The 27,293-nt window shown below is 40.7% G+C and overlaps 1 protein-coding gene across 1 annotated transcript in view; it reads right to left on the bottom strand.

Annotated features, from left to right (window-relative positions):
• The window catches only part of rasgrp3 (RAS guanyl releasing protein 3 (calcium and DAG-regulated)), a 32,646-nt gene that overhangs the window by 4,492 nt on the left and 861 nt on the right, over positions 1-27,293 (bottom strand). The window contains exons 2-13 of the mRNA XM_030786911.1: positions 14,166-14,338; positions 13,844-13,946; positions 13,095-13,157; positions 9,859-9,990; positions 6,817-6,964; positions 6,000-6,173; positions 4,232-4,348; positions 3,579-3,854; positions 3,065-3,145; positions 2,699-2,812; positions 2,404-2,519; positions 1,289-1,436 (exon numbers count right to left, since the gene is read on the bottom strand). Of these exons, the coding sequence (XP_030642771.1) occupies positions 1,289-1,436; positions 2,404-2,519; positions 2,699-2,812; positions 3,065-3,145; positions 3,579-3,854; positions 4,232-4,348; positions 6,000-6,173; positions 6,817-6,964; positions 9,859-9,990; positions 13,095-13,157; positions 13,844-13,946; positions 14,166-14,235 (1,542 nt within the window). The 5' untranslated portion in view covers positions 14,236-14,338. The remainder of the gene's footprint in view (positions 1-1,288; positions 1,437-2,403; positions 2,520-2,698; positions 2,813-3,064; positions 3,146-3,578; positions 3,855-4,231; positions 4,349-5,999; positions 6,174-6,816; positions 6,965-9,858; positions 9,991-13,094; positions 13,158-13,843; positions 13,947-14,165; positions 14,339-27,293) is intronic.

The raw sequence follows: 27,293 nt of genomic DNA, 5'->3' as shown, positions 1-27,293 counted from the left end.
TCTGAAACTGAGGTAAAGTCCATGGATTAAGCTACTGTTTAATCGTAGGTATATAGTTAAATATCTGGATTAAGCTACTATTTAATTGTAGTTATATAGTAAAGTCTGTGGATTAAGCTACTGTATCATTATTAATTAATAATGTGTGCAATTTAATTTTGATGCACTGACATCTGTCTCTTGAGTAACCGTGCGTTTTAAATTGTCTTGCTGTGAAGTACACTATTTGGTTTCTAGTCTGGGTCCCCAGGGCCAAACCCTGGGCCCCGAGGTTTATATTTCTGTTGTGGCTCAATGACGTAGCTAACAGCTAACTGACGCATCATTAGATCTGTGATTAGCCCAGTCTTCTGTGGCAACACAGGGCTACAGCTAACCATACACAGTGCAAAGACAAGTCCGTAGGACTGGACCACTAAACATGGCCATTTAATATTATAATGTAATGAAACAAAACAGAGAAGGCATTAGGCTAGCAGCGCACAGCCACGGCCGGTAATGAGCGATTCAGAGGTCGATGCAGCCCTGAAACGCAGAGCGAATCCATCCTGTCCGCATGACTTAATGTTATTTTCATAAACTTTGAGACATCACGGCGATGTGGCCTGCAGCCGCACTGACACATGGCCTGTCTGTGTGGCATCCTCTTTAGGCATGGTGAGCTCGCTGTGCCTCTTAAGGTCATGTAGGACCTAGGGCGGATATGAGACTCTGATGCAATAAAAGAGTCTCTCTCTCTCTCTCTCTCTCTCCCTCTTTAAATGCATCAGAGCTATTTGGCTCACCTGAGGACGTTCTGTTACCTAATTCATTACACATCTACATCCAACTGCTTTAAAATGTCAGAAACCGTGAATCAAGAATTGGAATGCCAGTACACAATGAGCCCACTGTTGTAGAGATTTATGAATTGTGTGATCTAATAGGGGTTATCTGGTAATGCAGGGAAGATGCTAGCTTATATCTGTTATGGGCACATGTCATCTCAGCCAGGCCTGTCTTTGACAGGCATGGTTCGTACAAACATCTAACCAGCTGAGCATGTTCAGCCCCCAACAAAATGTGAACTTATTTCTACCAATGGCGAGTTCTAGAAAGATAGTTTCAATAAAACTGAGAAAAAGGACTCTCCTAAGGCTATTTCATGGCTTTGCATGGCTAGTATTCATTGTTAATGCACAAGAAGTGTTTTTATGAGCAGAGTTATTCAGTCACTAATAAGACTTCAGACATAATGTTGCCTTGTACTTTGCCGTTCAGTAAAAGGTCCGGAGGAGATGGAACTCACAAATCCAGCACAGTGTTCGCAGAATGTGGGCTTCAGATACGTCATCTCCTGGAAGTTATGAACGAAACCTGGGCCCATTTTACACTGCAGGAGGGGGTTAGCACGCAGAAAATACGCCATCATCTCATCCTTACTGATCAATCCATCCCTGAAAGGGGGGGGGGGGGGGGGGGGGGCAGAAATAAAGGGTGTCACAGATTTTTTTAAAAAAGCGAGAGATTGAGACAAAAGAAAACACAGAACTGGGAAGTAGAGAGATAGAGAGCATAGAGAGAGAGCTTGGATAACAGTTCAATACAATCCATACAAATATTGATTCACTGATATGGGCTTCCATAGACCGCAAACTTCACCACTGATCGTAAATACTGTAATCTCAAGAATGTTGGCTGATACACTTGACAGTTCAATCTTACCAAAGTGTCATTTAAATTTACCAGTGACATCACAGATGATAATCTCTCTCTCTCTCTCTCTCTCTCTCTCTCACAATATATATAGTGTTAAAACCCCTCACACATACTGTGCTGTCTCCAGCATGTTTGTAATAGTTTGAAGCACATTTGTAATAGTGTGACAGTGAGAGAGCAGCCAAATTAACAGCACTACACACTGGGTGAACTGAAGGTTATGAACCCTCCCTGGGGAGTTCCCAGACGGACGGTCACTCAGGCGAACAGAAATATGATTTGAGTGTTCTAGTAAACAGATGAACCTTGCAGGACATTGCAGGGCATTTCTGTTGAGTGTGTGTGTGTGTGTGTTTGTGTGTGTGTGTGTGTGTGTGTGTGTGTGTGTGTGTGCGTCCTTGAGGTGCAGCTGTAGTACTACACCTTTCTCAAGCAACTATTATATTATTATTATTGTTGTTGGTGGTGTTGTTGTTGTTGTTGTTATAAGACTTAAAATTATTGATTGGATCAATTAGTTCATTTATATTCACAAAACATGTACCAGTAGGTGCAATCTGTGAGTGAGAAAGAAAGAAAGAAAGAGAAAGAGAGGGAGAGGGAGAGGAGAGGAGGAGAGAAAGGGAGAGAGAGAGAGCAGACCAGTGAAAAAAAAGGAAAGAAAGAAAGAAAAGGGCAAGTGTCACAATGGTCTGTTTCACTCACTGATCCTTATCCAGCACACAGAACGAATCCAGGAAAGGGAAATTTGCTGCAATACTCTCAAAATCCTCCTGGGAAATGTAGCCATCGTGGTCATGGTCGTAATTACGAAACACAGACTAGACAAGACAGAGGGGTTACAGCACATCGAGTGGATGGATGAACACTACATGTTTATAAATTGCTCTTTGAGTCGCCATTGTGTAAGGCATTTACACGGCTAAGTGCATTTCAAGATAACGGTCAAAGTCAAAGTCAACTGTATTTCAAGACAAGGTCAAACAGTCATCAGACTTACATCCACCACTTTCCTGATGTGTTTGTTTACCACTGAGGGGTCTGGCTTCGTGGTCACTCCTGACGCCCAGTCAAGAGGGGCTAGTGGTTTGTTGGGGGTCGTAGGTGAGGTGGGCTAGATGAGACAGAGGATAATCTTAACTTAGAGCAATTAAATGAAACAAACCAAATCATTTGTGTTTTACCAATGACTAAGTGATTTTGCCGTTTGTAAAGCACTTCTGGCTTACATGTTATTTATTCTTATTCTTGTTCTTGTTCTTGTTCTTGTTCTTGTTCTTATTCTTATTCTTATTCTTGTGGTTGTAAAAATTAGTTACAAATTCCAGAGGTGAATGATTCCTGATTTGGATGTGTGTGCACTGACCAGTGATTTAGGGTTGCGTGGTTCTCTGAGAAGAGACAATTCGTAAATCTCATCTTCAGTGTAGTATAGGTCCAAAGACAGCTGCAGAGAGAATGGTGCAGTTTAAACAATTGTTGATAACACGAGTGCTTTTCTGCTTACTAGAATGACAGAGGGGTTTGTACTGAAAGACAAATACATATAAATATACACATACACACACACACACACACACACACACACACACACACACACACACACACATATATATATATATATATATATATATATATATACACACACACACACACACGAACATAGACCTGAACATAACTGCGTGCATTTTAGATTGTGTATATGTGTACATGTGATAGAGTATTTAATTTATTTTATATTTTGTAATAATGAGGATATATATGGAAAGGTTTTACTGTGTGTGTGTGTGTGTGTGTGTGTGCATGTGTGTGTGTGTGTGTGTGTGTGTGTGTTTGTGCGTGTGTGCACATTGTTTATGATGACCCATAACAGTACTCACTGTGAGTAAGTATATGAGGTCCATGTTGGGCTCCACCTGTGCTGAGGCACTCTGCAGCGACACCAGTTCATTAAAGGTCAGATAGAGCTGCTGCATCTTAACAATGTTCACCTTCCCATCCTCCGCCCAGTCAGGAAAGACAACGTGCACAGCTATGAGATCCTTCAGGTGCACACCCAGGATTGGGATCTTAAAGCCCTCACATTCACTGAATGCTTTACGGTACGCGCAGTAGTTCCCATTAGACGACACCAGCTCTGTCATCTCACTCCACATCTGTCAGGACCATACACACGCCCTAATAAATTAACCCCGAACATTTATACTTCGGAAGATTTTCTAATTCTCACTGAAAATAATTTCCAAACTGTGGTTACATGGTGACTGGTAATCTGTAAATTGCTGATTTTAAGTTGTAACATACAGTCTCAGTCAGCATAATGAACATTGTATTAGCATGTTAAGTATAGATTCATGTTTATAACATTTGAAAACATGTGGTCTCTTCTCACCCTCACAGACAAGTTCGGAATTAAACATCCATTTACTGTGGGTCAACAGATGTGTTTGAAATGTGATGTTACAACTAGTGATAAAAGGCCCGTAGAGGAAATGGTAAAAATCCATAGAGCAGGATAATGTGTCAGTGGCACCTTGGTGACATCAGGGGTGAGGTGGGAGTGTGTTTCTTTAAGCCGAGAGATGGAGCTGTGACTCAGGCCTCCAACCACAGCCATCAGGGTGTTAAAGTTCTGCAGCTGCAGGAGTTTCTGTGAAGAAAGAAAGAAAAGAAAGAAAGAAAGAAAGAAAGAAAGAAAGAAAGAAAGAAAGAAAGAGATGGAGGATAGGAGAATAAGTGTGATGACAGAAACAGAGTGAGAAAAGAATGGGAAAGATGAGAGACACAGGAGTGGAGAGCGTGCATTACACACATATACTAAATAAAGAGAAGGAAGTCTATTACAAATACTGAAGCTGAGGGACATCAGTGTGCAAAGCACTGACCAAACAAGAGCTGCCCTCCCATGCCTACTCATTAACCTCAAAAAGTTTAACGTTTTACACCTGCAACATGAACAGTGCACGCCACCCCCCCCCCCCCCCCCCCCCCCCACCCACCCCTTCACATTCAGAGCAGCTTTATGTCTGATCCATTAGCAAAAGTCCTTATGGTTTTAAGCCCTTTCAGAATTCCCTCAAGAGCGGTGAAGCTTAACAAAGGCGAACTCCCTCCCTCCATCTTACCAACCTTAGACACTTAATGGGCTCATGCTTAGAGACTAACAACTACCACACATAATATTATCTACTCTTCATCTTTCACACATGAACATGCAGACACATTAGGTCTAATTACTCTTTCAGGTCTGCTCTGTGTATGTCTGCTCGTGGCCACAATAGACATGTGGAACACTTACACTGCAATGAACCCCAGCATTGTGGAAATCGCTTGTTTTACACTCTTTTTGTTTTTGATGGGGATATTAGCATATCAAAGCACCGAAAATGTCATTGTACTTAATCTAAGTGATCACCCTTTTCCTAAGGCTTTGAGTTCAAAAATGGATTGGTTTGCTCATCTTATGTGATTACGTGTTTGAATAATTGAGGATGAAGGTTGCACATTTGAAAATTCAAATTCTGGTTCCTTAACAACTGCACTGTTCAAGTCCACAAGTCTTACCATCCCTCAAGATGTCAAATTCTGTTTGAACAGTTGACCAAACCAGAGTCTAACAGACTAATGTCTAATAGACATTTCATTTATGTGAGTTAGCATAAGCAAGACATAATTTCTAGAGTAAGTATTTTGACGATGTTAGTATTTAGAATTCGATGTAAATGCAAGTTTGATGGACAAACCTCGGCTAAAATTTCCAATATCCCACACTTCCCAAAACCAAAAATAAATAGTCTTATCAGCTTTTTTCAGTCTTTTGAAGTTCCAGTGTTGGCAAATTGCAGCGTATGAATAGGCTTTGTGAGGTCTTTGGGTCTGAGCCCAGTTGGAGGATGGCATGAAGTTGGAGGAGCTCTTATCTTACTGGTGTCCTAAAAGATTCCTTTGACATAAGAGATAATAATAGGAAAGCAAACTTTGCATGTGAACGGAGGGAAAGGGGAGGAGGTGTGTGTGCAGGAGTAAACAGGCGTGGAGAGAGTATTTAGACAACAGGGGGCTCTGACTGCACACAGGTTTTAAGGGACAGTCATTTCACATTTAAAGTGAGATATTTGTATATTTCTTTTTTTTTAAGCAATTACATGTTAAATGTCCCCATAGTGAGCACAGTTAATAGGTGAATAACTTGTTTCCAGATGACAGCATAGGTAAACCATTCTGGGAACAACTGCTCTGAACCAGCCCTTTGTGGACAAAAAAAAAAAAAAAATCTTGCAGATTTTTAGGAGTAGGTGTACCTGTGCCACGTGGATGTACTTGCTGATGACGTGGGCACGGTGCTGAGGTGTGAGTTTACTTAGCACCATCAGCTGCACCCACTGGGAGACTCCATTGAAGAGAGCGATAGAGCGTTCCAGTGTGGGGTTATCCACCAGACAGCCATGGATCACATAACTCTGGTAATCTGTAAACTGAACACCCATTCAAAAACTCATTTAAACTTTGCCAAGTCCTTGTTAGTCTGTTTGGGATCTCATATTCAACTCTGATGACTTCATTAATACATACTCTTTCGACAGGGGAAACTTTACTTCCATATTATTATACATATGTTTAGAAATATATGTAAATATGTTTATTAATCCACAATAAAGGTTTACATACTGACAGTGATCAAGGATATTTGTAATTTTACTGAATTAACAAAAGCTAAATTTAATAGCATGATTTGGAATTATTGTGAAGTTAGGATTATTTTCTGTGATGACATTATTTTCCATCCAAGCAAATATAGATTTGTAACTAGGTGTCTAAACATCACCCAACAAAATGCCTTCCATTCCAACAACTCACCACATAACTCTTCCACAACTTATCAACTACCAAGAATGAAACACCAAGAGGCCTCTACAGCCAGGAATAACCACCATGACCCTTTTGGCAGTGGAAAATGGACTCAGTTTTTGTGGGTAAAGGAACTGATAATGTCATCAACAGAATGTGGAAGCAAGGTGTCCGACTAGCCTATCTTGTTTTTCTCCAAAGTTTCCTCTGACAGATGGGTTTTTTCCCAGACTGTGGGTGGTGGTATTTTTCCACACAGAACAGACTCACCGATATCCTCCTGATGGACTTGTACTCCAGGAAGGTGAGGTGCTCAGCCAGCTCCATAGGCTCCAAGTGGTCAAACAGGAGTGAAGCTTTGCCTTTTTTCACCTGCTTCTTCCTCTGGGTTAGCTTCCGCATCCAGTCGTAAGAGGGGCTAGTTTACATACAGTTTCATTTATTCTCTAATTCAATGTGTATTCAGCAGATGCTCTTATCTAGAGTTAGGTACAAAAAGTGAGTAATCTTGCAAATACTGGACAGTCAGAAATAGGGTGAGATGCTACATAACAGAACAATTTACCACCGGTACTGAAGCTTACTTAGAACTCTGCAGTAGATAGTAGTCATACCATAAAAAAGGAAGGTGTTACAGTATACAATTTTTACAAAGTCCGACCCAAGTCTGGTGTGAGCATTGCAGCTCAGACCCCCTACTGAAATGACTTCACGAAACAGCTTAAATCAGAAGATGATCCGTCACGGAGCTTATACACCATAACAACATGTGATATAATATTAAAAGCTGGCACTGCAGTGAATTTTGTTAGACTCACTGATAAATCTCAACAAGCTGTCAATGCCTCAGCCATGAGACTTACTAGCCTACTGTCACAACCTGCACTGCCATTTTGGACTTTTGTTTTGTTCTGTCTTTGTGCTCCTGCTCTGTCTGTCTCTGCCCCTCACCTGTTCCTGTTTGTCTCGTTATTAACCTTGTTAATTTCAACCAATCCTGTTTTGCCCTGTTTAGTTCTCCCTTGTATTTAAGTCCTAGTGTTTGCCTTGTCTTTGTCTATTGTTGTTTGTGTTTTTGCACACTGTTATGCTGCACCTTTTTGTTATCAGCTTTTGTTATTTGTTTGCACTGTATTATGGTCTTCATTTTAAGTAAAGCCTTCCGTTTTATCACCGTCAACCATCGTGCCTTGCACTTGGGTCCTGCACCACACCACCAGCGTGACAGAACGATAGACCAAACAAGGACCCAGCAGACACTTCTGTCTCCCAGGCAGAGACGGCTCCAGCTCCTGACCTGGGTGCGGCGGGGCTCCCTCTCTCGGTAGGTTCTCCAGCTCCTAACCCGGGGGGGGGAATTTTTTGGGGGGGGGCTCCCAGCCCTAGACCCAGGCACCACATGGACTGTGGTGCTGGGCCCAACCATCTCTAGGGCTGTGTCCGCTCCTGGGTCTCCTGTCTCTGCCACCCTGAATCCCCGGAATCCCCTTCAAGCAGTGACTCCGAAGGCTCCATGGAGGGTGCGCTGCCCAGCGCGAGGAATGCGCTGCCCGGCGCACCATGGAGGGTGCGCTGCCCAGCGCGAGGAATGCGCTGCCCGGCGCACCATGGAGGGTGCGCTGCCCAGCGCAAGGAATGCGCTGCCCGGCGCACCATGGAGGATGCGCTGCCCAGCGCGAGGAATGCGCTGCCCGGCGCACCCTGGAGGATGCGCTGTCCTGCCCTGTTCCCGAGGCCGCTTTCCCGGCCCAGGTCAGCTCCCATGCTGACGCCCTGTCCAGGTCAGCTCCCATGCTGACGCCCTGTCCAGGTCAGCTCCCATGCTGACGCCCTGTCCAGGTCAGCTCCCATGCTGACGCCCTGTCCAGGTCAGCTCCCATGCTGACGCCCTGTCCTGGTCAGCTCCCATGCTGACGCCCTGTCCTGGTCAGCTCCCATGCTGACGCCCTGTCCTGGTCAGCTCCCATGCTGACGCCCTGTCCTGTTCCCGAGGCCCTTTCCCTGAACCAGCTCAGCCCTCTAGCCGACGTCGAGGCTGTTTTGAAGAGTTTGCTCCGTTCCTGTTCCTCTGCCGGTTTGGAAAATCTGTTCCAGCCAACCCCTCACCTGCTCGGCCGCAGAGGGGGCCCGTCGGCTGCAGCACCTTCGGTCATCCCTCTGTGCGCCCCCCCACCCACCCGGTCTGTTCTGGACTTTTGTTTTTCTTTTGGGCCGTCTGGGAGCCGCCCCTTAAGGGGGGGGCTCTGTCACAACCTGCACTGCCATTTTGGACTTTTGTTTTGTTCTGTCTTTGCTCCTGCTCTGTCTGTCTCTGCCCCTCACCTGTTCCTGTTTGTCTCGTTATTAACCTTGTTAATTTCAACCAATCCTGTTTTGCCCTGTTTAGTTCTCCCTTGTATTTAAGTCCTAGTGTTTGCCTTGTCTTTGTCTATCGTTGTTTGTGTTTTTGCACACTGTTATGCTGCACCTTTTTTGTTATCAGCTTTTTTTATTTGTTTGCACTGTATTGGTCTTCATTTTAAGTAAAGCCTTCCGTTTTATCACCGTCAACCATCGTGCCTTGCACTTGGGTCCTGCACCACACCACCAGCGTGACACCTACAAAGTAACCTCAAAACTGAGTTCAGCAGTCTTGGTTTCAATCAGATGTCTTAATTTTAAGAGTTTAGTTTATAAAATGAGCCAATTTAGCTTGATTGGGGCTAATTTAACCCGGGGTAATTAACACTTCAATATGCCCTTCTCATCTTTGTAATAAGACTCCCATTAGAACACCTGGAAAAAGGCTTTAATACTCTGCTTCCTGGTGTCATTCACATTCAGTAATCAGCATTGCAGTTCATATCAGACTGACATCAGACTCTGAAAGGGCAATTTCTGCATTTCTAATCTCCAAACCTCGCATCTCTTACAAAGTGTAAGATACCAACTTCACTCAAAGGAACTGTAATGATACCAATTATTCAGAGGAGGTTGAAGACAGTGAGTGGTGATAACATTGTGCACTGCTTTACAGCGTAATTGTGTGTGTCTGTGCACTTGTACAGCTATCTTTGTGAGGACCAGATTAAGTTTTAGACCTTGGAAGTGAGCAGATTTTGGCTGGTCCTCACTTCTTCAAAGGGCTGTTTGAGGGTTAAGTTCTAAAATTAGAATTAGGTTTAGGTTAGGGTAAGGGTTGGGGTTAGGCATTTGTAATGGTTGGGTAAGGGGCTAGGGAATGCATTGTCAATGTGTGTCCTCACAAAGATAGAAGTACAAGTACGTGTGTGTGTGTGGGTGTGTGAGAGATTGTTTGTCCATCATACTCACATGGTAGATATGTCAATGAGTTTGAAGTGTTTCTCACAGCCCAGCTGTGCAGCTACATCTCTGAATTCCTCTGTGAGGCGGATCAGACCCAGGTCCAGATCAAACTCAGCAGGAAACTCAACTATCCAGTACCTACACATCAAACACAGACACTTATTAAGGCAAGAATAAAAAACTCAGGTAGATATCAACTTGAGTTTGCATTAGTCCCCATTATTCACAGTTCAGTACAAGTTGTGGCCTAACAGTATCTCTCAGAGGACATGAATTTTCCAGGTCAGTCTCCGGATAAGTGCATGTCCCCGGATACTTTTATGCAGAACCACAATTATATGCTCCAACGTACACTTTGCTGCATTTTCCAAGCTAACTATCCAGTAGCTGAATCGTTTGAATGTTTTTATCACACGTTTGCTCATCACTTAGCAAAGAATCTTATTTCGTCACCATCAATAACATATCCCCCAGTTACATTAAACTGACAGGAGTTTTCCCAGCAATATTTTCCATGTTTTCCATGTTGAAGTATGAATTGTGTTAGTTTGTTAAATGTAAATCAGGCTTACAGGATAAGGTGAAACATAAAGCGTTTTTGTTAAATGTTCTAAGGGACAAAAGTTGCATATCACATTCATTCAGCAAACACATTTAGGTTCTGCTGACAATACAACATGGTCCAATCAATGGGGTGATGTCATCATGTTCAGATGAATCATGTTCAGTCATTGAACCATATACTCACCCAGTGTAGCTATACTTTTCAGTAACTGTCCAGGGAAAAATATTACACCAAAAGCAGGTGACAGTGTTTTTAATTAAAGTTTTGTCTTAATTTTCTTTTTTTTTTTAATGTACAAGTATGTGATATATATGTATGCGATGATACTATTCTGCTTCTCAAAGACGTTAACAAAATCCCCGATGTTTTCTGACTAGTTGAAGATTTCTCCGAGGCTTTAACAACTGTGAATTAATCCCTTTTCATGATTGCTCTTTGCATTCAATTCCAATGTCCCAATCAAGAAAAAAAGTTGAATATCTAGGAATTTAAGTCACAAAAAAAGTGTTAAAGAAAGACAAACAGACAATTAACTGAAAGCGACAATAGGAAAATACAAAAACTAGCTTAATATTTGAGGAATCTGTTGATTTTTGGCTGTACCTATCTGACAAAAATGGAAAGTATTTCACAGTGCATTTTCCCTACAGGGTCTTTCACAATCTCATCAACAAATGGAAAATATATCAATCAACTTAACTTCAGTTTCATTCGGAAAAACAAGACAAATTGTATGAGTAAGGCTGTTATTGCTAGTCATTCTGGAGGCCAAAAGGTCAGTGATTTTATACCTGTGAATGGTACCTGTGAATGGTTAAATCTTTTCCTCATATGCCCAGCTGTATCTGGCATGTGTTTCCTGAGAGTTTTTAGATAAGACTGGTGGTATTTACTTCCTGTGGAAATGCAATTTCAGTGCAAATAAGTTACCTGTTAACCTTTCTGATTTTCACACGCAAGTCCTCCTTTATAGCTATATTTGAAGCTCTATTTGGCCATGTTTTACATAAAAATGTTTCTGAAGGATTGTATAGATAAAAATATTCAAACTATCATAGATTTGCGAGATATAGAAGGACGAATATTATGTGATAATGTTATGATAAATCATATTTTGCATGAAATTTGATTCCTTCTACAATTATCCTGTGAGTAACATTCATAAACACTTTCTGCAACTCCCAAAATATGCAACAATTTATTCTAAAAGAACAGAATACATTCCTAATCTCTAACTAAACTATAACCACTTCACTTACAAATACTGCAACCATACTTTTTTCAGGCAAATTCTTAAAAATGAATTTTATTCATCCCAAAAGGTGTCAGCACCTTTTGAAAAATCAGTGACATACAAGTTAAGAACTAACTTCCCTTAGTGTCCCCCACCCAAAGCACAAGGGAGTCATTTTAAAATAAGAAACAACATTTATCCTTCCCACAATTCTTAAGAAAAAGATTTAGTTTTGAAGAATATCTGCATGTTTTTGCAATTCAAATAAAGAAAAAATTATTTATCTATATGCTATTTGTGTATATGTCTGCGTAACAGAGGACAAAATTTTAGGAGTAATACTAAATGTGTTGGTAATTTAGCTGTTTAAACGACACAAATGGTTGCTTTCTTCTTTATTTCTGGTCTACTAATCTTAACTTGGCACGACCTTAGCTTGACAGGCAATGAAAACAAAAAGCAAAATGAGGTCTAAGTGAGGCAGTGAACTAAATGAAAACAATGAAGTAAATAATACACAGTCCCCACTGGACATTTTGCTTGGAAACTGCAGTAAAGTGTAACTCAAATCACGTCATTTTGGTTCTGCAAAAAAGTCTCCAGAGGTACATTCGTGCCATGAGACAGGGTTTGAATTTTCCTATATGATTAAAATGTGGCACAATTTAAATAGTTTTTCACTGTAGACTTTTATCTTTTCAATTTTATATACAACTTTTTTGTGACATTGGACTTAATGGCTTCTGTCTTCAATATCTGTGCTGTTTTTTTAATGATGTTTTTAACATCATTCATTTTTGAAGTCCTAGTTTCCTGTCACACAGACATGCAAAGACATGGCAATATCCTGTGTCCAATCAGAACTATGTCAAAACCTTAGGGGGAACAGGGAAAAGTGGGGAGGGTTACTCCTTAGCCAATATGTCATGAACTGGAGGTAAGGGTCATGAGACCATCAGGTCATCTGAGGTCAGCACATGTCTGCCAGTGATAGGGAAATAACAATGGGGGGGGGGGTGTAGTGTTAGATCTGAAGTGTTGGATTGTTAGATTTTAACAAAGCAATGTTTTAGGCTCCACTGTAAACCAATAAATATGATGTACAATCAAGTGCGCATCAAATAAATACATGAAAACAAAATAGTGCATGTGGCTCAGGTTGAAGGGCTGACCTTAAAAAATGAAAAGAATGATGATTTGAAAGAAAGTGTAAAAAAAAAGACCCGTCATTCAGACCTTTGTGAGTAACTGATCTGAGATCTGAATAACTAAATTCTTACAGCTTTAAAAAGGTTTCTCCCTAGCATGAAGCTGACAGGAGTCACAGGCCTGTGAGCAAAGTTAAACTGACTAAAAGCAGACTGCTCATAGGATGCTCTAACTGGCTGATTGTTTATAAGGTTGTTTAACATGGTTGGTTGTTTACCAGATCACTTATTTTACCTCATCAAGTAACAGATCTTCAGTCTTGTCCTCTGGCAGTCGTCTCCCTGGCAGTCACGGTACGTTCACAGAAGTCAAGGAGAATTTAACAACACATTGAACCAAGAATGTGTAAGTAAACACACAAATTTCATCATTAAAAGGATTTGTTTGCAGATTGTGGATCAACCGCTGCTATTTTGGTCTGTGGAACGTAGAATAACATTCAACAACAACAGCAATATTTCAGGTTATCAGATATGTCTCGGTTGTCTCTTAAGGGTTGAGGATGGCATCTGATGAATTTGTGATATCTAAACATGCAAAAGGGAAAAGGAGGGCAAAAACGATCTAGTCATGTGATAGTAGTCATGTGATAGTAGTGGTGTGCAATAGTTCATTCAAGGAGAGAGTTTCTACTGAGACTGAGTATGGAAATGTAACTGTGTTTCAAAGGAAAGCTTAGACATGGAGCCATTGAACAAATCCAGAGACAGCTATCTAAAAGATATAAAAACACTTCTCTTAAACTCACAATCATGACCCTCAAATGCATGCAAAAACACACATTCATCCACACACAAAGACAAGAACAAAACAACCAAGTACCCAGACATGGAAACCAATGAAACACACCTTCCTATGACTCGAGCAAAAAGTGTATAAACACATTGTTGCTGTTATAAGAAGAAACAGATTCTGTTGAGGTGCACTGATTATATCAAAATCCACACACATAGACATGTTCACTTGGAGCAGATAGAGGATATATCATGAGTAGTTTTCCGGCAAGTTCCGTAGATGTGACGTACCAGCGGTGCATGAGAAGGAGGGTCCGAGGGAGCTGATTCCCATGCAGCTCTCCATCATCGTCTTCAGAAAAAAAGAGAGAGAGAGAGAGAGAGGGAGAGAGAGAGCGAAAAAGAGGATAACCACTGGTAACATTTTCTCACATAATCAATGAGGTTAAAGACAGAGGACACATTGGAAGTGTGTGAGTGTGTGTGTGTGTGTGTGTGTGTGTGTGTGTGTTTGTGAGTGTGTGTGTGTGTGTGTGTGAGTACATTTATATTAAGATGTTTCTGCACTCACCAAATGCATTGATACACGCTTCCAGCAGCTGCTCCAGGGAAGCGGCCTTCCCCAGCATGAACGACCCCATAACCACCTACCACTCTGTCGTCACTGCAGAGATGGTCTCAATGCCATCGAGCAAAACCACACCCTCTTCCGTCCTCCGCCTGTTTCTTGTCTGGTGAAGTCCTCTGTAATACAATGTGAAAATGAGTCAAGAAACCTGTGCAGTCTAAAACAAAATAAACAGATTAGCAAAATGCAGTTAACCGTTAAAATATATAGCACATATTATATTCATGACATCTGCTGCATTAATTCAACATGAAGAAACATCCTTGTATGCATGGCAAACAGCGGAAAATATTTTCATGCAGTGTAACAGAACTGTTGAAAGTTTCAAGAGATAAATTAACCAGTGGCCAACACAGCACGGCAACATTCACAGCAACAGATTCACTCCCGACCTCTTTCATTGTGGAGCCAAAGCGATGTGGCACGTTTAAATGCAGAAGAAGGAGGAGAGGTAGAGGACTGTTGTTCTTCAAACTATGTCTGAACCCTCAGTTCATTTATTTATCGGTCCTTACTCTGAGCCATATTTTTAAGTTTTCGATTTAGACGTGTGTTATCTGTGGCTTATGTCCTGTATGGCGGATCTGTGAGTACATAGAGAGAGACTGCCATACATTAAATAGCTCCAAGGGCTTGCTTCTCCTTTAAACGTCACAGATGGAGCAGACACGCCTCAGCATGCAAACATATCAGCATAGATTTGTTTTTTCTCAGAACTGCCCTTGGTGGACCTCAGTTTTTCTTTTCAATGTCTCTCAGCGCATTCATTGCAGGATGCCACTGAAATGCAGCACAGTTCCATGCAAATGAGGTCATTTTGTTCCAGTCCAATGAGCAGGATAAGGAGAATATCACAGTGGAGGATACTTTTCTGACTACACTATTTTGATAGGAGAAAATCCCAGTGTTTGTCAGGTTTAGTACTACTTTTGGTATCATAAAGGAATGTGCCGTCCAAATTGTTTATACTACTCCAATTATACTATTTCCAAAATGTGAAGCCCTTTTAAATGCTGGATGAAAAGTTTACCAGTTTGAAGAGCAAAAATATCCTTCCTGTGGAAGTTAAAACATCATTAATGTTTAACTGATTCTTTAATTATAAATCTTTTATTGAATGCCATCTCAGGAGGACAAAATTCTCATTCCTTGCAGTCATGTCGTTGGTCCAAACAACACACTGACCTCAACCAAGCATAAAAAAGTACAGTCATGACATCACAAAAAGCATCACTATGGAGCTTGGTTTGGTTGTCAAGATGTTGATCTATTAAAGGCTGGAGGACAGTTTTACCCTTCCCAGGATACTACACAAGGCTTTAACACTGTGGATTAAGGGGAACAAAAGCCTGAGAGACTGGGCTGCTCCATTGCTTTGTGTATAATCCTTTGCCATCACCTTGGAGACACCTTCCTTAGACATCGCTTATTAACCCTGTAATTGATTGGGCGATGATTATGTCAGTGCTTGGCTCTGGAAGCAAAACTGAAGTCTCGTTCGCTCTCTCTCTCTCTCTCTCTCTCTCTCTCTCTCTCTCTCTCTCTCTCTGTTTGTGTGTGTGTGTGTATATGTGTGTGTGTAATCTTTTCATCTGACTGTTAAACAACAGAAAATAATATAGTTCGAGTACAAAACTTCACATGCTCAACTGTCAACAAAACACACATGTTGTTTGCAGGCTAAACCGGCATCACCTTTTTTTAATCTTTTCAGCACATTGGCTTAAACCTGTTGAAAGTCATTCAGATGCATAATTACGTTAAAGGAAAATGAATCAATACAGCTCTGTGTGTTTTTCCTCCTGCATCACAGATCATATTTTGCATTTGCCTCCACAAGGCTGCAGAATGTCTAATTGACGAAAATCCCTTTGCGTCACTGAAGCACCTTCTATTTACAGGGAAAACATTAAGACTGATTCAGGATGAGGAACGGTGCAACAAAAGTATAACCAAACGACAAATACATCACCAAATTCCCCAGGTGAATACAAGTGCTGAGATTCAGCAGCTGGCGCTTGAAGATGATCCAGAGACCACAGAAAATCTGTCTTAACATCTTATCTGTCTTAGCAGATCTGCCTTTACATGTCCAATTTACACCATCAGCTTTAGAAAATGGAAATGAAGCATAAAAAAAAATTTTTTTCTCGCAAAAAATATTTTTCAATTTCAGTCTATCCACATACTATGATTGTATTAGGACTAATAACTCTTTTATAGAGAATTTGACAATGTGATTTGACCATAACAAAAGTAACTACATTAGGCATTTAGCTGTTAAAATGCATTATAAACAAAGAATAATCATCATGTATTAGTCACATTGTTTACTGCAGCATTATTCAGAATTTTCATGCACCATATTCTTCTTATTGCGCCTATTCTAACAGGTTCTCAAAAGGATTACCAGTCATTATCCTCATAATCATTAGTTAGCCTAATAGTAGTTTGCAGCATTCACTACATTACCGTCAGTTCAGTTTCAGTTCAGTAATGTGTGAGGTGAAACTGAAGTTCAGATAATCCAGCTCACTATGAAGTCCTCATTAATAGTTTGTTCATTTGTTTGTTTGTTTGTTTTATCAGTTCATTCCCTAAGTTGAAGCCAAACTGACCACAACCCTGGATCAGAATTTATCCTCTCTCCATTCTGTGGGACGTTTTTCACAGATCCCTGCTGAAGTCACAGTTGTATGCACAAGACCCCATGTCCTAGTGTATCATTATCATGGAGAAAAGTGAAATGCTGAACATGCTGTTTGTCTAAAGGTATCAGTCTCTCTCTCTCTCTCTCTCTCTCTCTCTCTCTGTGGCTGGTGAAATGACGTAACATTGAGAACATCAGCTGGTTATACACAGCAGGAGTATTGAAAAACCCATAATAAAAGCAGAGTTGAAACCAAGGATTATGACAACATTATAGAGAGACTTTTGTAGATGTTCAGCATGATAATTGGTTGACTAAAATTAGGCTGAAATGCAACATGTTGCAGGGTATTTTGCAAATTCACAAACATAATCAAGAGTTTTTTTCACTGAAATCGTGCATTTCGGAATAAACGTGTGTTCACTGCATTTGAGGAGTGAACACGTCAGTTTTTACATAGTGACCACGTTATAATACTGAAATAACCAGATACAACAAGCTATTCAAGCAATCACATGATATTCACACGGTACATCAGTGGATATTTATTCACAGGTGTACACAGTTCATAAGTAAATAATAATTCACTGTATGTATCTCAACTGGTAAGTCTGGCCGTCTGACCTAAACAGTTGTCTAGATAACACAAGGTCTGGAAATGTGAACTGTTGAGATACTCATTTCCCTTAAGGCAACTGATTAAGGTTTTTGCTCTTTTTGGAGAGACAGCCAGAAACACACACACACCTGCACACACACACCCACACACGTACACATATGTACACACATACACGCACAAATGCACTGCAAATCATCTGGTACAACACATAGATTTTCCTGAGGAGGGTGGTCAATACCTATTGATTTTACACCCAGAAGAAAACACAGTGTTGGCACATATTCTCATGGTACCTCTACATCACAGTATATTTACAGAATTCCACAGGCTGCAAATATGGATTTGTATATTGCTAACAAGATATTAAGATTGCACATTTACAGAAGTTCTAGAGTATTATTTTTGAGGCAACGCACAAAAATGTGAATGCTCAATATCATACGTAATGGGTCTGTTGTAACAGGCACTCTTAAGAATGATAGTCATTAAGAATGACAAGATCTCAAAAGGCTTCCAGAACATAAGCTAAGAGAGAAGATGGAGAGAGAGAGAGAGAGAGAGAGAGCGCGCAGATTATTAGGTACAGGTATATGTTTACAGGGTTTGATAACACTGATAAAGAATAATGATAAATCTATTCTGCACTATTGTTAATCCACTAGCAGAGAGAATGGGCGAATATACTCACTGGCTCTACATACCATCAGCACGTCCCATCAGGGCATCAGAGGGGACAGCCAAGACTGCAGGTGAGACAACATGCACAGAGCACTCTCCACTACATGGTCCTGTATTCCCAAATGACATGACCCCTACTGCCTTCTACATACTCCTGCACCACAAAAGCAATCTGTCCACAAGATAGTACATTACTGATGCAGTGGTCATGTGACCAAAGCCCGCAACCAACAGCAAAGACGTAACAAATCCAAGACAACAGCCAGCAAATGGATCCACAGACAGAGGATGAAAGTAGGACCTGAACTCACATACACACACAAACACACATACACAGAGAGAGAGAGAGAAAGAGACAGACAGACAGACAGACCGACAAGAGAGGGCAACAGAACAGAACAAATATTACTAGAGGAATAAAAAGAGATGAGAAACAGGGAGAATAGGTTGACAGCTGCTCCAGCCGTTGTGCAATTTCATAGAATCACCTCCTGACTTTGGTAGGAAAACAGCAGCAGCTGTCAGCCACAGCTGTGTGTGTGTGTTTTGGTGTGTTTGGGGAGGGCCTTGAGCGTTAGCTAAGTGGACATGCCTGGAATTTTCTAGAATCTCATCAGCTACTATTGATCCTATCAGAGGTCACCAAGGTCACCTGTTCCACGGCATGACAGATCTTAAGCAAAACCAAACAATCAGACAGTGACTGGCACTATGAGAGTAGCAAATGTCTCAACCAATATCTCAAAGTGTTTCCAGCATTGCTAGCTTTTGTACAAATGAAAGGCTTACTGAATCAGGCCCTTTGGCCAAATAATAATACTTCATGAATAGTTTATGTTTTAAGTGTTGTAGCACTCATAGTAATATTTACCTTAAAAAATCTGTTTTTTTACAGAATTATTTGAAATTGATTTAGTATTGCAGAATCTGTCTGTTTATTCAAATGTGTACTGTAATCAGATGATCTGCTAGTATATCGTAAGGTTACTGGTTAATGCTTGCAAGCAGAGTTGGGTAAACTCTGGCTCATCAGAATGCACATGCATCAGAAGAAACTGCTAAAACTTACACCGTGAGTGAGTTGGCTGATATGCGGCATATTTGTGATTACAGATGTCCATTCAGGAGATGAAACCATTTGAAAAACATGCGCATGCATTCCACGTCTATCATGTTTTCAACACTTAATTATACACAGCCCAGTCTTCATATATAACAGAACTCAGAGCACTACACATTACTCCTATAGAACTGAGAACACTACACATTACTCCTGTAGAACTCAGAGTACTACACATTACTCCTATAGAACTCAAAACACTACACATTACTCCTATACAACTCAGAACACTACACATTAATCCTATAGAACTCAAAACACTACACATTACTCCTATACAACTCAGAACACTACACATTAATCCTATAGAACTCAGAACACTACACATTACTCCTATACAACTCAGAACACTACACAGTACTCCTATAGAACTCAGAACACTGCATATTGCTCAGAGCACTATGCATAATTCCTATTTAACTGGAAGTACGGTATTTTTGAGCAACTGATGAGACAATTCCGCATCCTCACACCCCTGACATGTCCAGAAGCTCTTCATGAAGTGAATGTATGTGGCTTAAATGCCACAACCACCTGCTCCAGTCAAGTGCAATCTTGTGACGAAAAACTGATAGACACAAGTTATAGTAACTCAGTGCCATCTATGTATATATGACAAAAGATAGATAGATAGATAGATAGATAGATAGATAGATAGATAGATAGATAGATAGATAGATAGATAGATAGATAGATAGATAGATAGATAGATAGATAGATAGACAGCGTGGAATGGTCAAAGTTGGTCTTCCTATGGTGAAATTTGGCTTTAAGAATCACTGCTGGTTGATTTGTCTGAGACCTGCTCTGTTCATAACAACTCTCAGAGAGTACACACACTCACACACTAACACAAAAGCTGCAGCCTTTTTCACGTGAATAATCTACTTTGTGAAGAACCCAGAGACCTCAATCAATAAATGAATTACCTCTCCATTATCTGCTTATCAGGGAGTCATCGAAATCCCTCACTGCCCAGAACAGAACAGCAACGATTCTCTCATACACACTCAGTGCACACAGATACTGAACAGTCTGTTGAATCTACTGTCAGACTCTCTTTCACACATGACCAACCAGCAAACTCATCCACTAACACTGGCCACCAGGGAACTGAACCAAATCACAGTTAGTATTCCATTTAGAGAGAGAGAGAGAGAGAGAGAGAGAGAGAGAGAGAAACCCTAAATAACAGTTAGCTAAATAACAGTGACATTTAAAAATGGTAGAAATAGCTCTTCTGCTAAAATGTGTCAGAGTTATTCTAGTACACTCTATCATGACAGAAACACAATTGACTCCACACTGCCTAAATAATCTCCCATAATCTCTCAAAACTCTTACATTACAGATGACATGACAAATCTTGTTGAAGAGAATCATAAGGAAGCCACAGTGCTCTCACTAAGGTCAGAGCAGTTTAACTGACAGAAAAAGAATCCACGTAAGCACACTCATTCACTTAAAAAATTTAAACTTTAGACATTATCCAGAGAGAAACAATTCATCTTTAATTTAGACAAAATGCAGGAATCTGCATCTGCACACAATGCAGGAACCATGTTTTTCATGTCAGAGTGTTTTCTTCATCCGTCTAATGAATATTTGAAATGCCATTTGAAATGGCATTTCAGTGTTGATGTTCATGTTTGTCCTTCACAGTCATAACCAGGGGGGTGGTGGTGTGATTGCATATTGCACCAAATATTGAAATACAGTTTTAATAAGAGTCAGCAACAACACTGAACACAACGCTGAAGAGTCAGCGTATCTATAAATACGTCAGTGTCTAAATACGTCAGTGCCTGAGGCCCATAACTAAAGCACAAGACATTGTTTTACTGACAGACGAAGTAAGCAGCCGATAGAAGCATCCGTCAGATGAACTAATACAGCCACTGGAGACATCTCCAGAGCACAGACCACAGGTCTGCAGTACTGAGATACCAATCTTAATGGTGTTAATGAAGGGAGCAAGAGAGAGAAAGTAAGTCTGTGTGTGTCTAGAGAAATGGGAGAGGTTATAAATGTACATGAATGTGTGTGTGTATGTGTATGTTTTTTGTCCTTGACATATGTTTTTCTCATTTAAATGAATTCATCTGAGTGTGCTGAAGGGTGTGTGAGTGCCTGTGCGTTTGGGTACGTGCCTTTTTTTTTTTCAGGTGTGGGTTAGAGTGTGTGTGTGGGATGATTTGCTGTGATGCTCCACACTGTGTTAATAGGCCAGGCTGAACTAAAGAGTCCACTTTTCTGCTGGTACAAAAATGGATCCACAGCAGAAACAAAGAGAATGGAATGTAAATGAACCACAGGTTCTCTTTCATTAAAATGGAAATTGTTCGAATGGAAAGCAAAGGTTTGGTCAGCTCTTTCATAGAAATAAAATTTTAGCTTAGAGACGTGCTCAGGTCACTCAGAAAATCATTAGGTGACCAATCCTTTATTTCTCACTCTCCTGAACGTGTACTAGTCTGCTTGCTAGCACAGCCTATAGAACAGATATGAACAAAGCTCCTCTCAGAGGTGCACACTCTGACAAGATTTTCTCCAGTTGCTAAACTGATTCTCATATTTTGGGGTTCCTCAGGGTCTTGATGAGCTGAGAGTAGCCTATTTGTGTTTTACAAAGATAAAAACCTGCAAACTGTGCAACTCTGCAAGAAGGATATTTTCTGAGCTTTGTGCAGAGACATTCATTCATTCATTCATTCATTCATTCATTCTGGTTTTCACTGGCTGACTTTCTTGGAGGTTTAGGAGAGCTGGATGTGAGATTGCTGACAGACTGCTGAGAAAACTATTTAACTATTACAACCTGTCTTCATCCTGATATGATTCTCTCTCTCTCTCTCTCTCTCTCTCTCTCTCTCTGTAGATGATCCATTTCTGCTGTGCTTTCGTCCTCTTACTCACTCTGTGTGCTAGCCTGCTCCTGTTGAACTGAACAGGACTGTTTGTGTAAATGGCGTATAGACTTCCTTCTATTCTTTCAGCAGAGTGCTTTTCCTGTTGGAGTGAGGGGACTGTTTCCCCATGCGTGTCTAAAAATAAACCCTAACGCAAGGTAAACTGGGAAAGAACAGGCAGGAAACATGTCACAATAAGTTAAAGGGAGGGTGACTGTTGTTTTGTCTGTGTGTGTGTACGTGTGCGTGTGTGTGTGTGTGTGTGTGTGTATGTGTGTGTGTGCATGTGCGTGTGCGTGTGTGTGTGTGCGTGCGTGCGTGCGTGCGTGTGTGCGTGCGTGCGTGCGTGTGTGTGTGTGCGTGCGTGCGTGTGCGTGTGTTTGTGTGTGTGTGTGTGTGTGTGTGTGTGTGCGTGCTGGTTCTTTGTCTGTCTGTCATGTTATACTGCCCTTTCTTAACTCATGTATCCTCTTAAAGAACACATTCCTACATAAGATGGGGCTGGACAGTGAATACATTAAATATTTAAGTGCTGCACAATTGTGATTTCCTTTTTCAGTGACTAATGTTCACTGCTTTTACTGTAACACAAAGTCACAGAGACAGATAAGAATAACTTGACTTCCATAAACAGGTTAACCTTGAATTCAGCAGAGCTCTGGGATGGACATAACAATAGTGCAAGTTTCCAGCCCAATCTTTGTCATTAAATATGACATGAACAATGAGGTTATTTTCAATTTGCAGACAATAGAATGGTAGTTACACTTTCAACTCTAATTGTTTTATACTGATTTGTCACTCACACAAATAGCGAATTTAAGCTAATAATGGAATGAGAAATGCCAAATTCCACTTTCAATGGCAAAGACCCACTCAAAACAAAGCTACCACAGGTTGCCTTGCCAAGATAGAGAGCGAGAGAGAGAGAGAGAGCAAGACAGAATTCAGAAGCTGAGAAAACTTCCTCTTAAGCATGAAAAATCATGTAGTATGCCAGATCAAGAAGGTCAAAGTGTTTTACAAGAAAAAAAATAAATTGTCTGAAAAGATTCTGTCTGAAAGGGGGGATGCACACACACACACACACACACACGCAAACAGTTGAAACCAGTTGAACATGCACGAAGATGTATCTTCTAAGAAAGTGCAAACAAAACATTTAACTAAACATTGGCGATCTTTTCTCTCCATCACTCCATCCCCAAAAAGAACAAGAGGCCTACAATACAACAGAGGAATGTCCAAACTCATGTCATCGTGTGTGTTTGCATGTTTGTCAGCATTGACTCAATTGTGAGTGTGACACAAACAGCTGCTGGCCTTTGCCCCGCCCACTTTATTCTTTCAAGTGATGCGGCATTCATTGTTTGGTCTCCTCAAGATTCTAAAAAAAAAATTTGGTTTAACAAAAACACTGACTGCATATCCTGTTGCCTGGGTACTCTGGAAAAAAAGGAAACAATAGTTTTCAAGCTTCATGAACTGTCAGTCATATACAAGACGCTACACTGTAGTGCCGAATAACCTACATTAAACTCTAATAAGATACCCTTCACACTAAACTGTGTCGACCAGCTCAACAACTCTGCTCAACACAGTCATCTACCTGGCTCTACATACCTAACTCTCCTCCCCTTCTCTACAAGTTCAAATCTATAGCACTGCTGTAAATACTAAATTCTGCAACACTACACACACATACACAGAATTTAAAAAACTATACACTTCATTGTGTTACGCAAAACATTCAAACATGTTACTGCCTTGTTGTATGCACCTCTCTCCAGTTTTATTCACCAAACTCAGTTCTACACACTAAATGACACTCTCCTAACTCCACCGAAGTCTACCACCCTACACAGCCAAATGTATATATTCAACTCAACTATAAGCTCAACCAGCCTGGCCCATTGAATCTATTTCAGTGGAAGAGGGAAGAGCTAAGCTATAACAGAGTTGAATCTATACAAGGTTTAAGGTTTAAGGTTTAAATTTGAGTCAGAGCATAGGTTTAATGTTCTTATTATCCAGTTTGAGAGACTCAGGTTGCTCAGCAGATCACAAGCAGATTTGATAAAAGTTTTGATGACACTCCTTTTTAATTCCCATAATGCTTTAATCTATTTCAGCACATGAATGTCTGTGGCAAACCACACCAACCAAACTGATACACTGGAATCACAAGAGCAGTACGTCATCAGAAATGTGAATGGTTGGGGATGTTTTACAGGAAGGCATGGAATTCTGAATGTGGGACAGCAGTGGTTCATACTGGCTTACTGTTTTCCCAAAACTCTGGCCTTATCTCTCAAACATTCTTTCAACGCTCCTAGAACTTTTCTAAGCCTTCTCCTTAAATTTCGTTTCAACGGTGGTATGCCATACCACAAAAATTTGGTCTATGACTGTGATAAATGGTTGACTTACACAACACTTTTTGTTAAATGAGAAGTTATCTGCTTTTAAAGAAAAAATGTTTGATAATGCTAGAGAATGTGTTTCCAGTCTAGTTGGATTCGGGAGGGAAAATTCAGCCTCTGTTTGGACAGTTTCTAGGTTATCGTCCAGACTGAGAAAGGAAGAGTATGGACTGGTTCCAGACCTGCTGGTGATGGGAAAGGGACGGTATGGACTGGTTCCAGACCTGCTGGTGATGGGAAAGGGACAGTATGGACTGGTTCCAGACCTGCCAGTGAGGAGGGAGACCAGGTGGTTCTAGTGTGACCAGTGCTTCCCTTTGGAGGGCTGTTAAATGCATTAAGTTCTAGCTGTTCTCAAACCTGGGGCTTATTCGTTACCACAGAGAGAGAGAGAATGATGATGATGATGATGATGATGATGATGACTACGACGACGATGACAACGATGATGATGTTTTGCCTTGTTTGGTCGGTGCTGACATGAAAAATTTTTCATGATGTATTATCAGTTTCCCAAGTTGCAGACAGATCCATTTCATGCAGAGAACTATTCTCTGCATTTTTCTTTCCCAAAATCAAATAATCTCTATTCTGATCAGCTGAGGAGTAATAGAGAAGATCCAAGCCTTGACTAACAGAATAAGAAATCAGAGATTAAGTCAAGCTGATATTTAAAAAAAAAAAACACGCTCAAAAGCATGCACACAGATCAAAAGCACAAAAGTACAGGCCAAAGATTTCATATGTCCCGCCAAAAAACACCTATTTTAAGCTAACACCTTGCCCGGCCAGACTCTGATTACACCATCTAATGCAGACAACCCCTGAGGACCAGAGAAGGAGCTGCCATGATTGGGCACATACACACACACACACACACACACATATTAACACATGCTGTCTATAAATAGCCTCTGAGTTTACTGGAAACAGGACCCACTGCACAACCTCGCTGCAAATAACAAGAGAGAGAGAGTGTGTGTACGTGTGAGACAGAGAGAGAGAATGAGGGAGAGGCGAGAGAGAGAGAGAGAGAGAGAGAGAGAGAGGGAGAGAGAAAGAGAGAGGAAAAAAAACTTCCTAAGCTACAAACCAAGTCCTAATCAAAGTCCTACACTATTGTGGATTCAAACAGGGAAATGACTTTCCTCATGACATTTGGAATGATCCCTGATTGGCATTGAAGCATCTGAGGACAAGGGTTTACAATGTTAACAGACTGTTTACAAATCAGCTCCACATGTACTTAATTTTGTCAAAAAAAACAACCACCTCTCTGAAATCTCTCTCAAATGTCTGAGCTTTAATCTTCTTTAACAACAACAAGTTTTGATCTGGCATGTTGTTATGCATATATCATCATCAATATATCATCTTGAGAGGGAAAAAGAACAACCTATATTCACTATATTCTTCCCCAGAACGGAAAGAAATGAAAAGTTTATATCTGCAGTCCAAGTATTTCTGGAATGATTTGTGTCTGAAGTGCTATTTTCACTTGATACATAAGCTGAACTGAGGAAAAAGTGTTAGACGAGAAGAGTTTACGTGATTGGATCGAACTGTGAAGAGCCTGTAGATACAGCAGGGAGATGGATCACTGGATGTGGCTCATCTGAAGTTCATCTGTTTGAACAGGTCATGTGAGGCAGGGGGGGTGTTTGGGACAGAAATTTTGGCTTTAAAGCACCCCATACATAAACCAAAACTCATAATAATCATAGATAGCTCTATAAGACCATTTCAGAGAAAAGACTAAATGTTCGTCTTGTTTGTGAATTTAAACACGATATGATGTTACTTCACTACTGATTTTATCCGTTTGTATGAATGAGAAAGATCCCTTTGTTGTTGATTTAAGGAACAGAGAGACAGAGAGATAGGGGACTGGAGAGAGAGAGAGAGAGCGAGAGAGAGAGAGAGAGAGAGAGAGAGAGAGAGAGAAGAAAAAGAGAATTGTGTGTAAGGCAGGAAAGGACAGTTATAAAGCCATAAGGCCTTGAGATGACCTGGGTGTTGCTGCTCTAAACAGTGAGAGGGAAGTATTCACTTTAAGGAAACTGAAATACTGCTCCACTTTAAAGTGGCCAAACTCTACCAATTTATGGCAGTCATGTAATCAAAGCATCCATAAACATCAAGATCCACAGAACAGAGGCATAGCACAGGGGCCCGGGCACAAGCATAGCATCTGTGTAACAATGTCTGGCTATAAAAACAGTCTGGCTGTTAAAACAGTCTAAATTATGTTGAATTACAATATCTAAAGACTGGAAATGTAGGTCTAAACTACAATAAATTATACATCTTTATATCTGGGAATCACAATATACAATAAAAATCTTTTATACTCTAGATTTGGGTCATCTTTTGCTGAGACAAAGAATTTTAGATGTCAGTAGTTTCACACAAAAGTGAATGGCTAACTATAATTTTGACAAACAAATGCTTCTTACAAAATATTTCAGGATGTTTCAGGATACCATGACACTTCTGGGGGTTCTTAGCCAATGTGTGCATGTGTGTGTGTGTGTGTGTGTGTGTGTGTGCGTGCGTGCGTGCATGTGTGTTTATATTAAAGTAATGGTCTAATGGCACTCATTTATTTGAAATGAGTGATAACAGCTTGTCAGGGATCCGCCCACTCTGACATCATAAGTCACACTCCATGC

Source organism: Chanos chanos, chromosome 10 (genome assembly GCF_902362185.1).
Source record: "Chanos chanos chromosome 10, fChaCha1.1, whole genome shotgun sequence".
In the NCBI taxonomy this organism is placed as follows: domain Eukaryota; kingdom Metazoa; phylum Chordata; class Actinopteri; order Gonorynchiformes; family Chanidae; genus Chanos; species Chanos chanos.
Note: the sequence above shows the minus strand (reverse complement) of the source record. Positions and strands in the feature narration are given on the sequence as shown.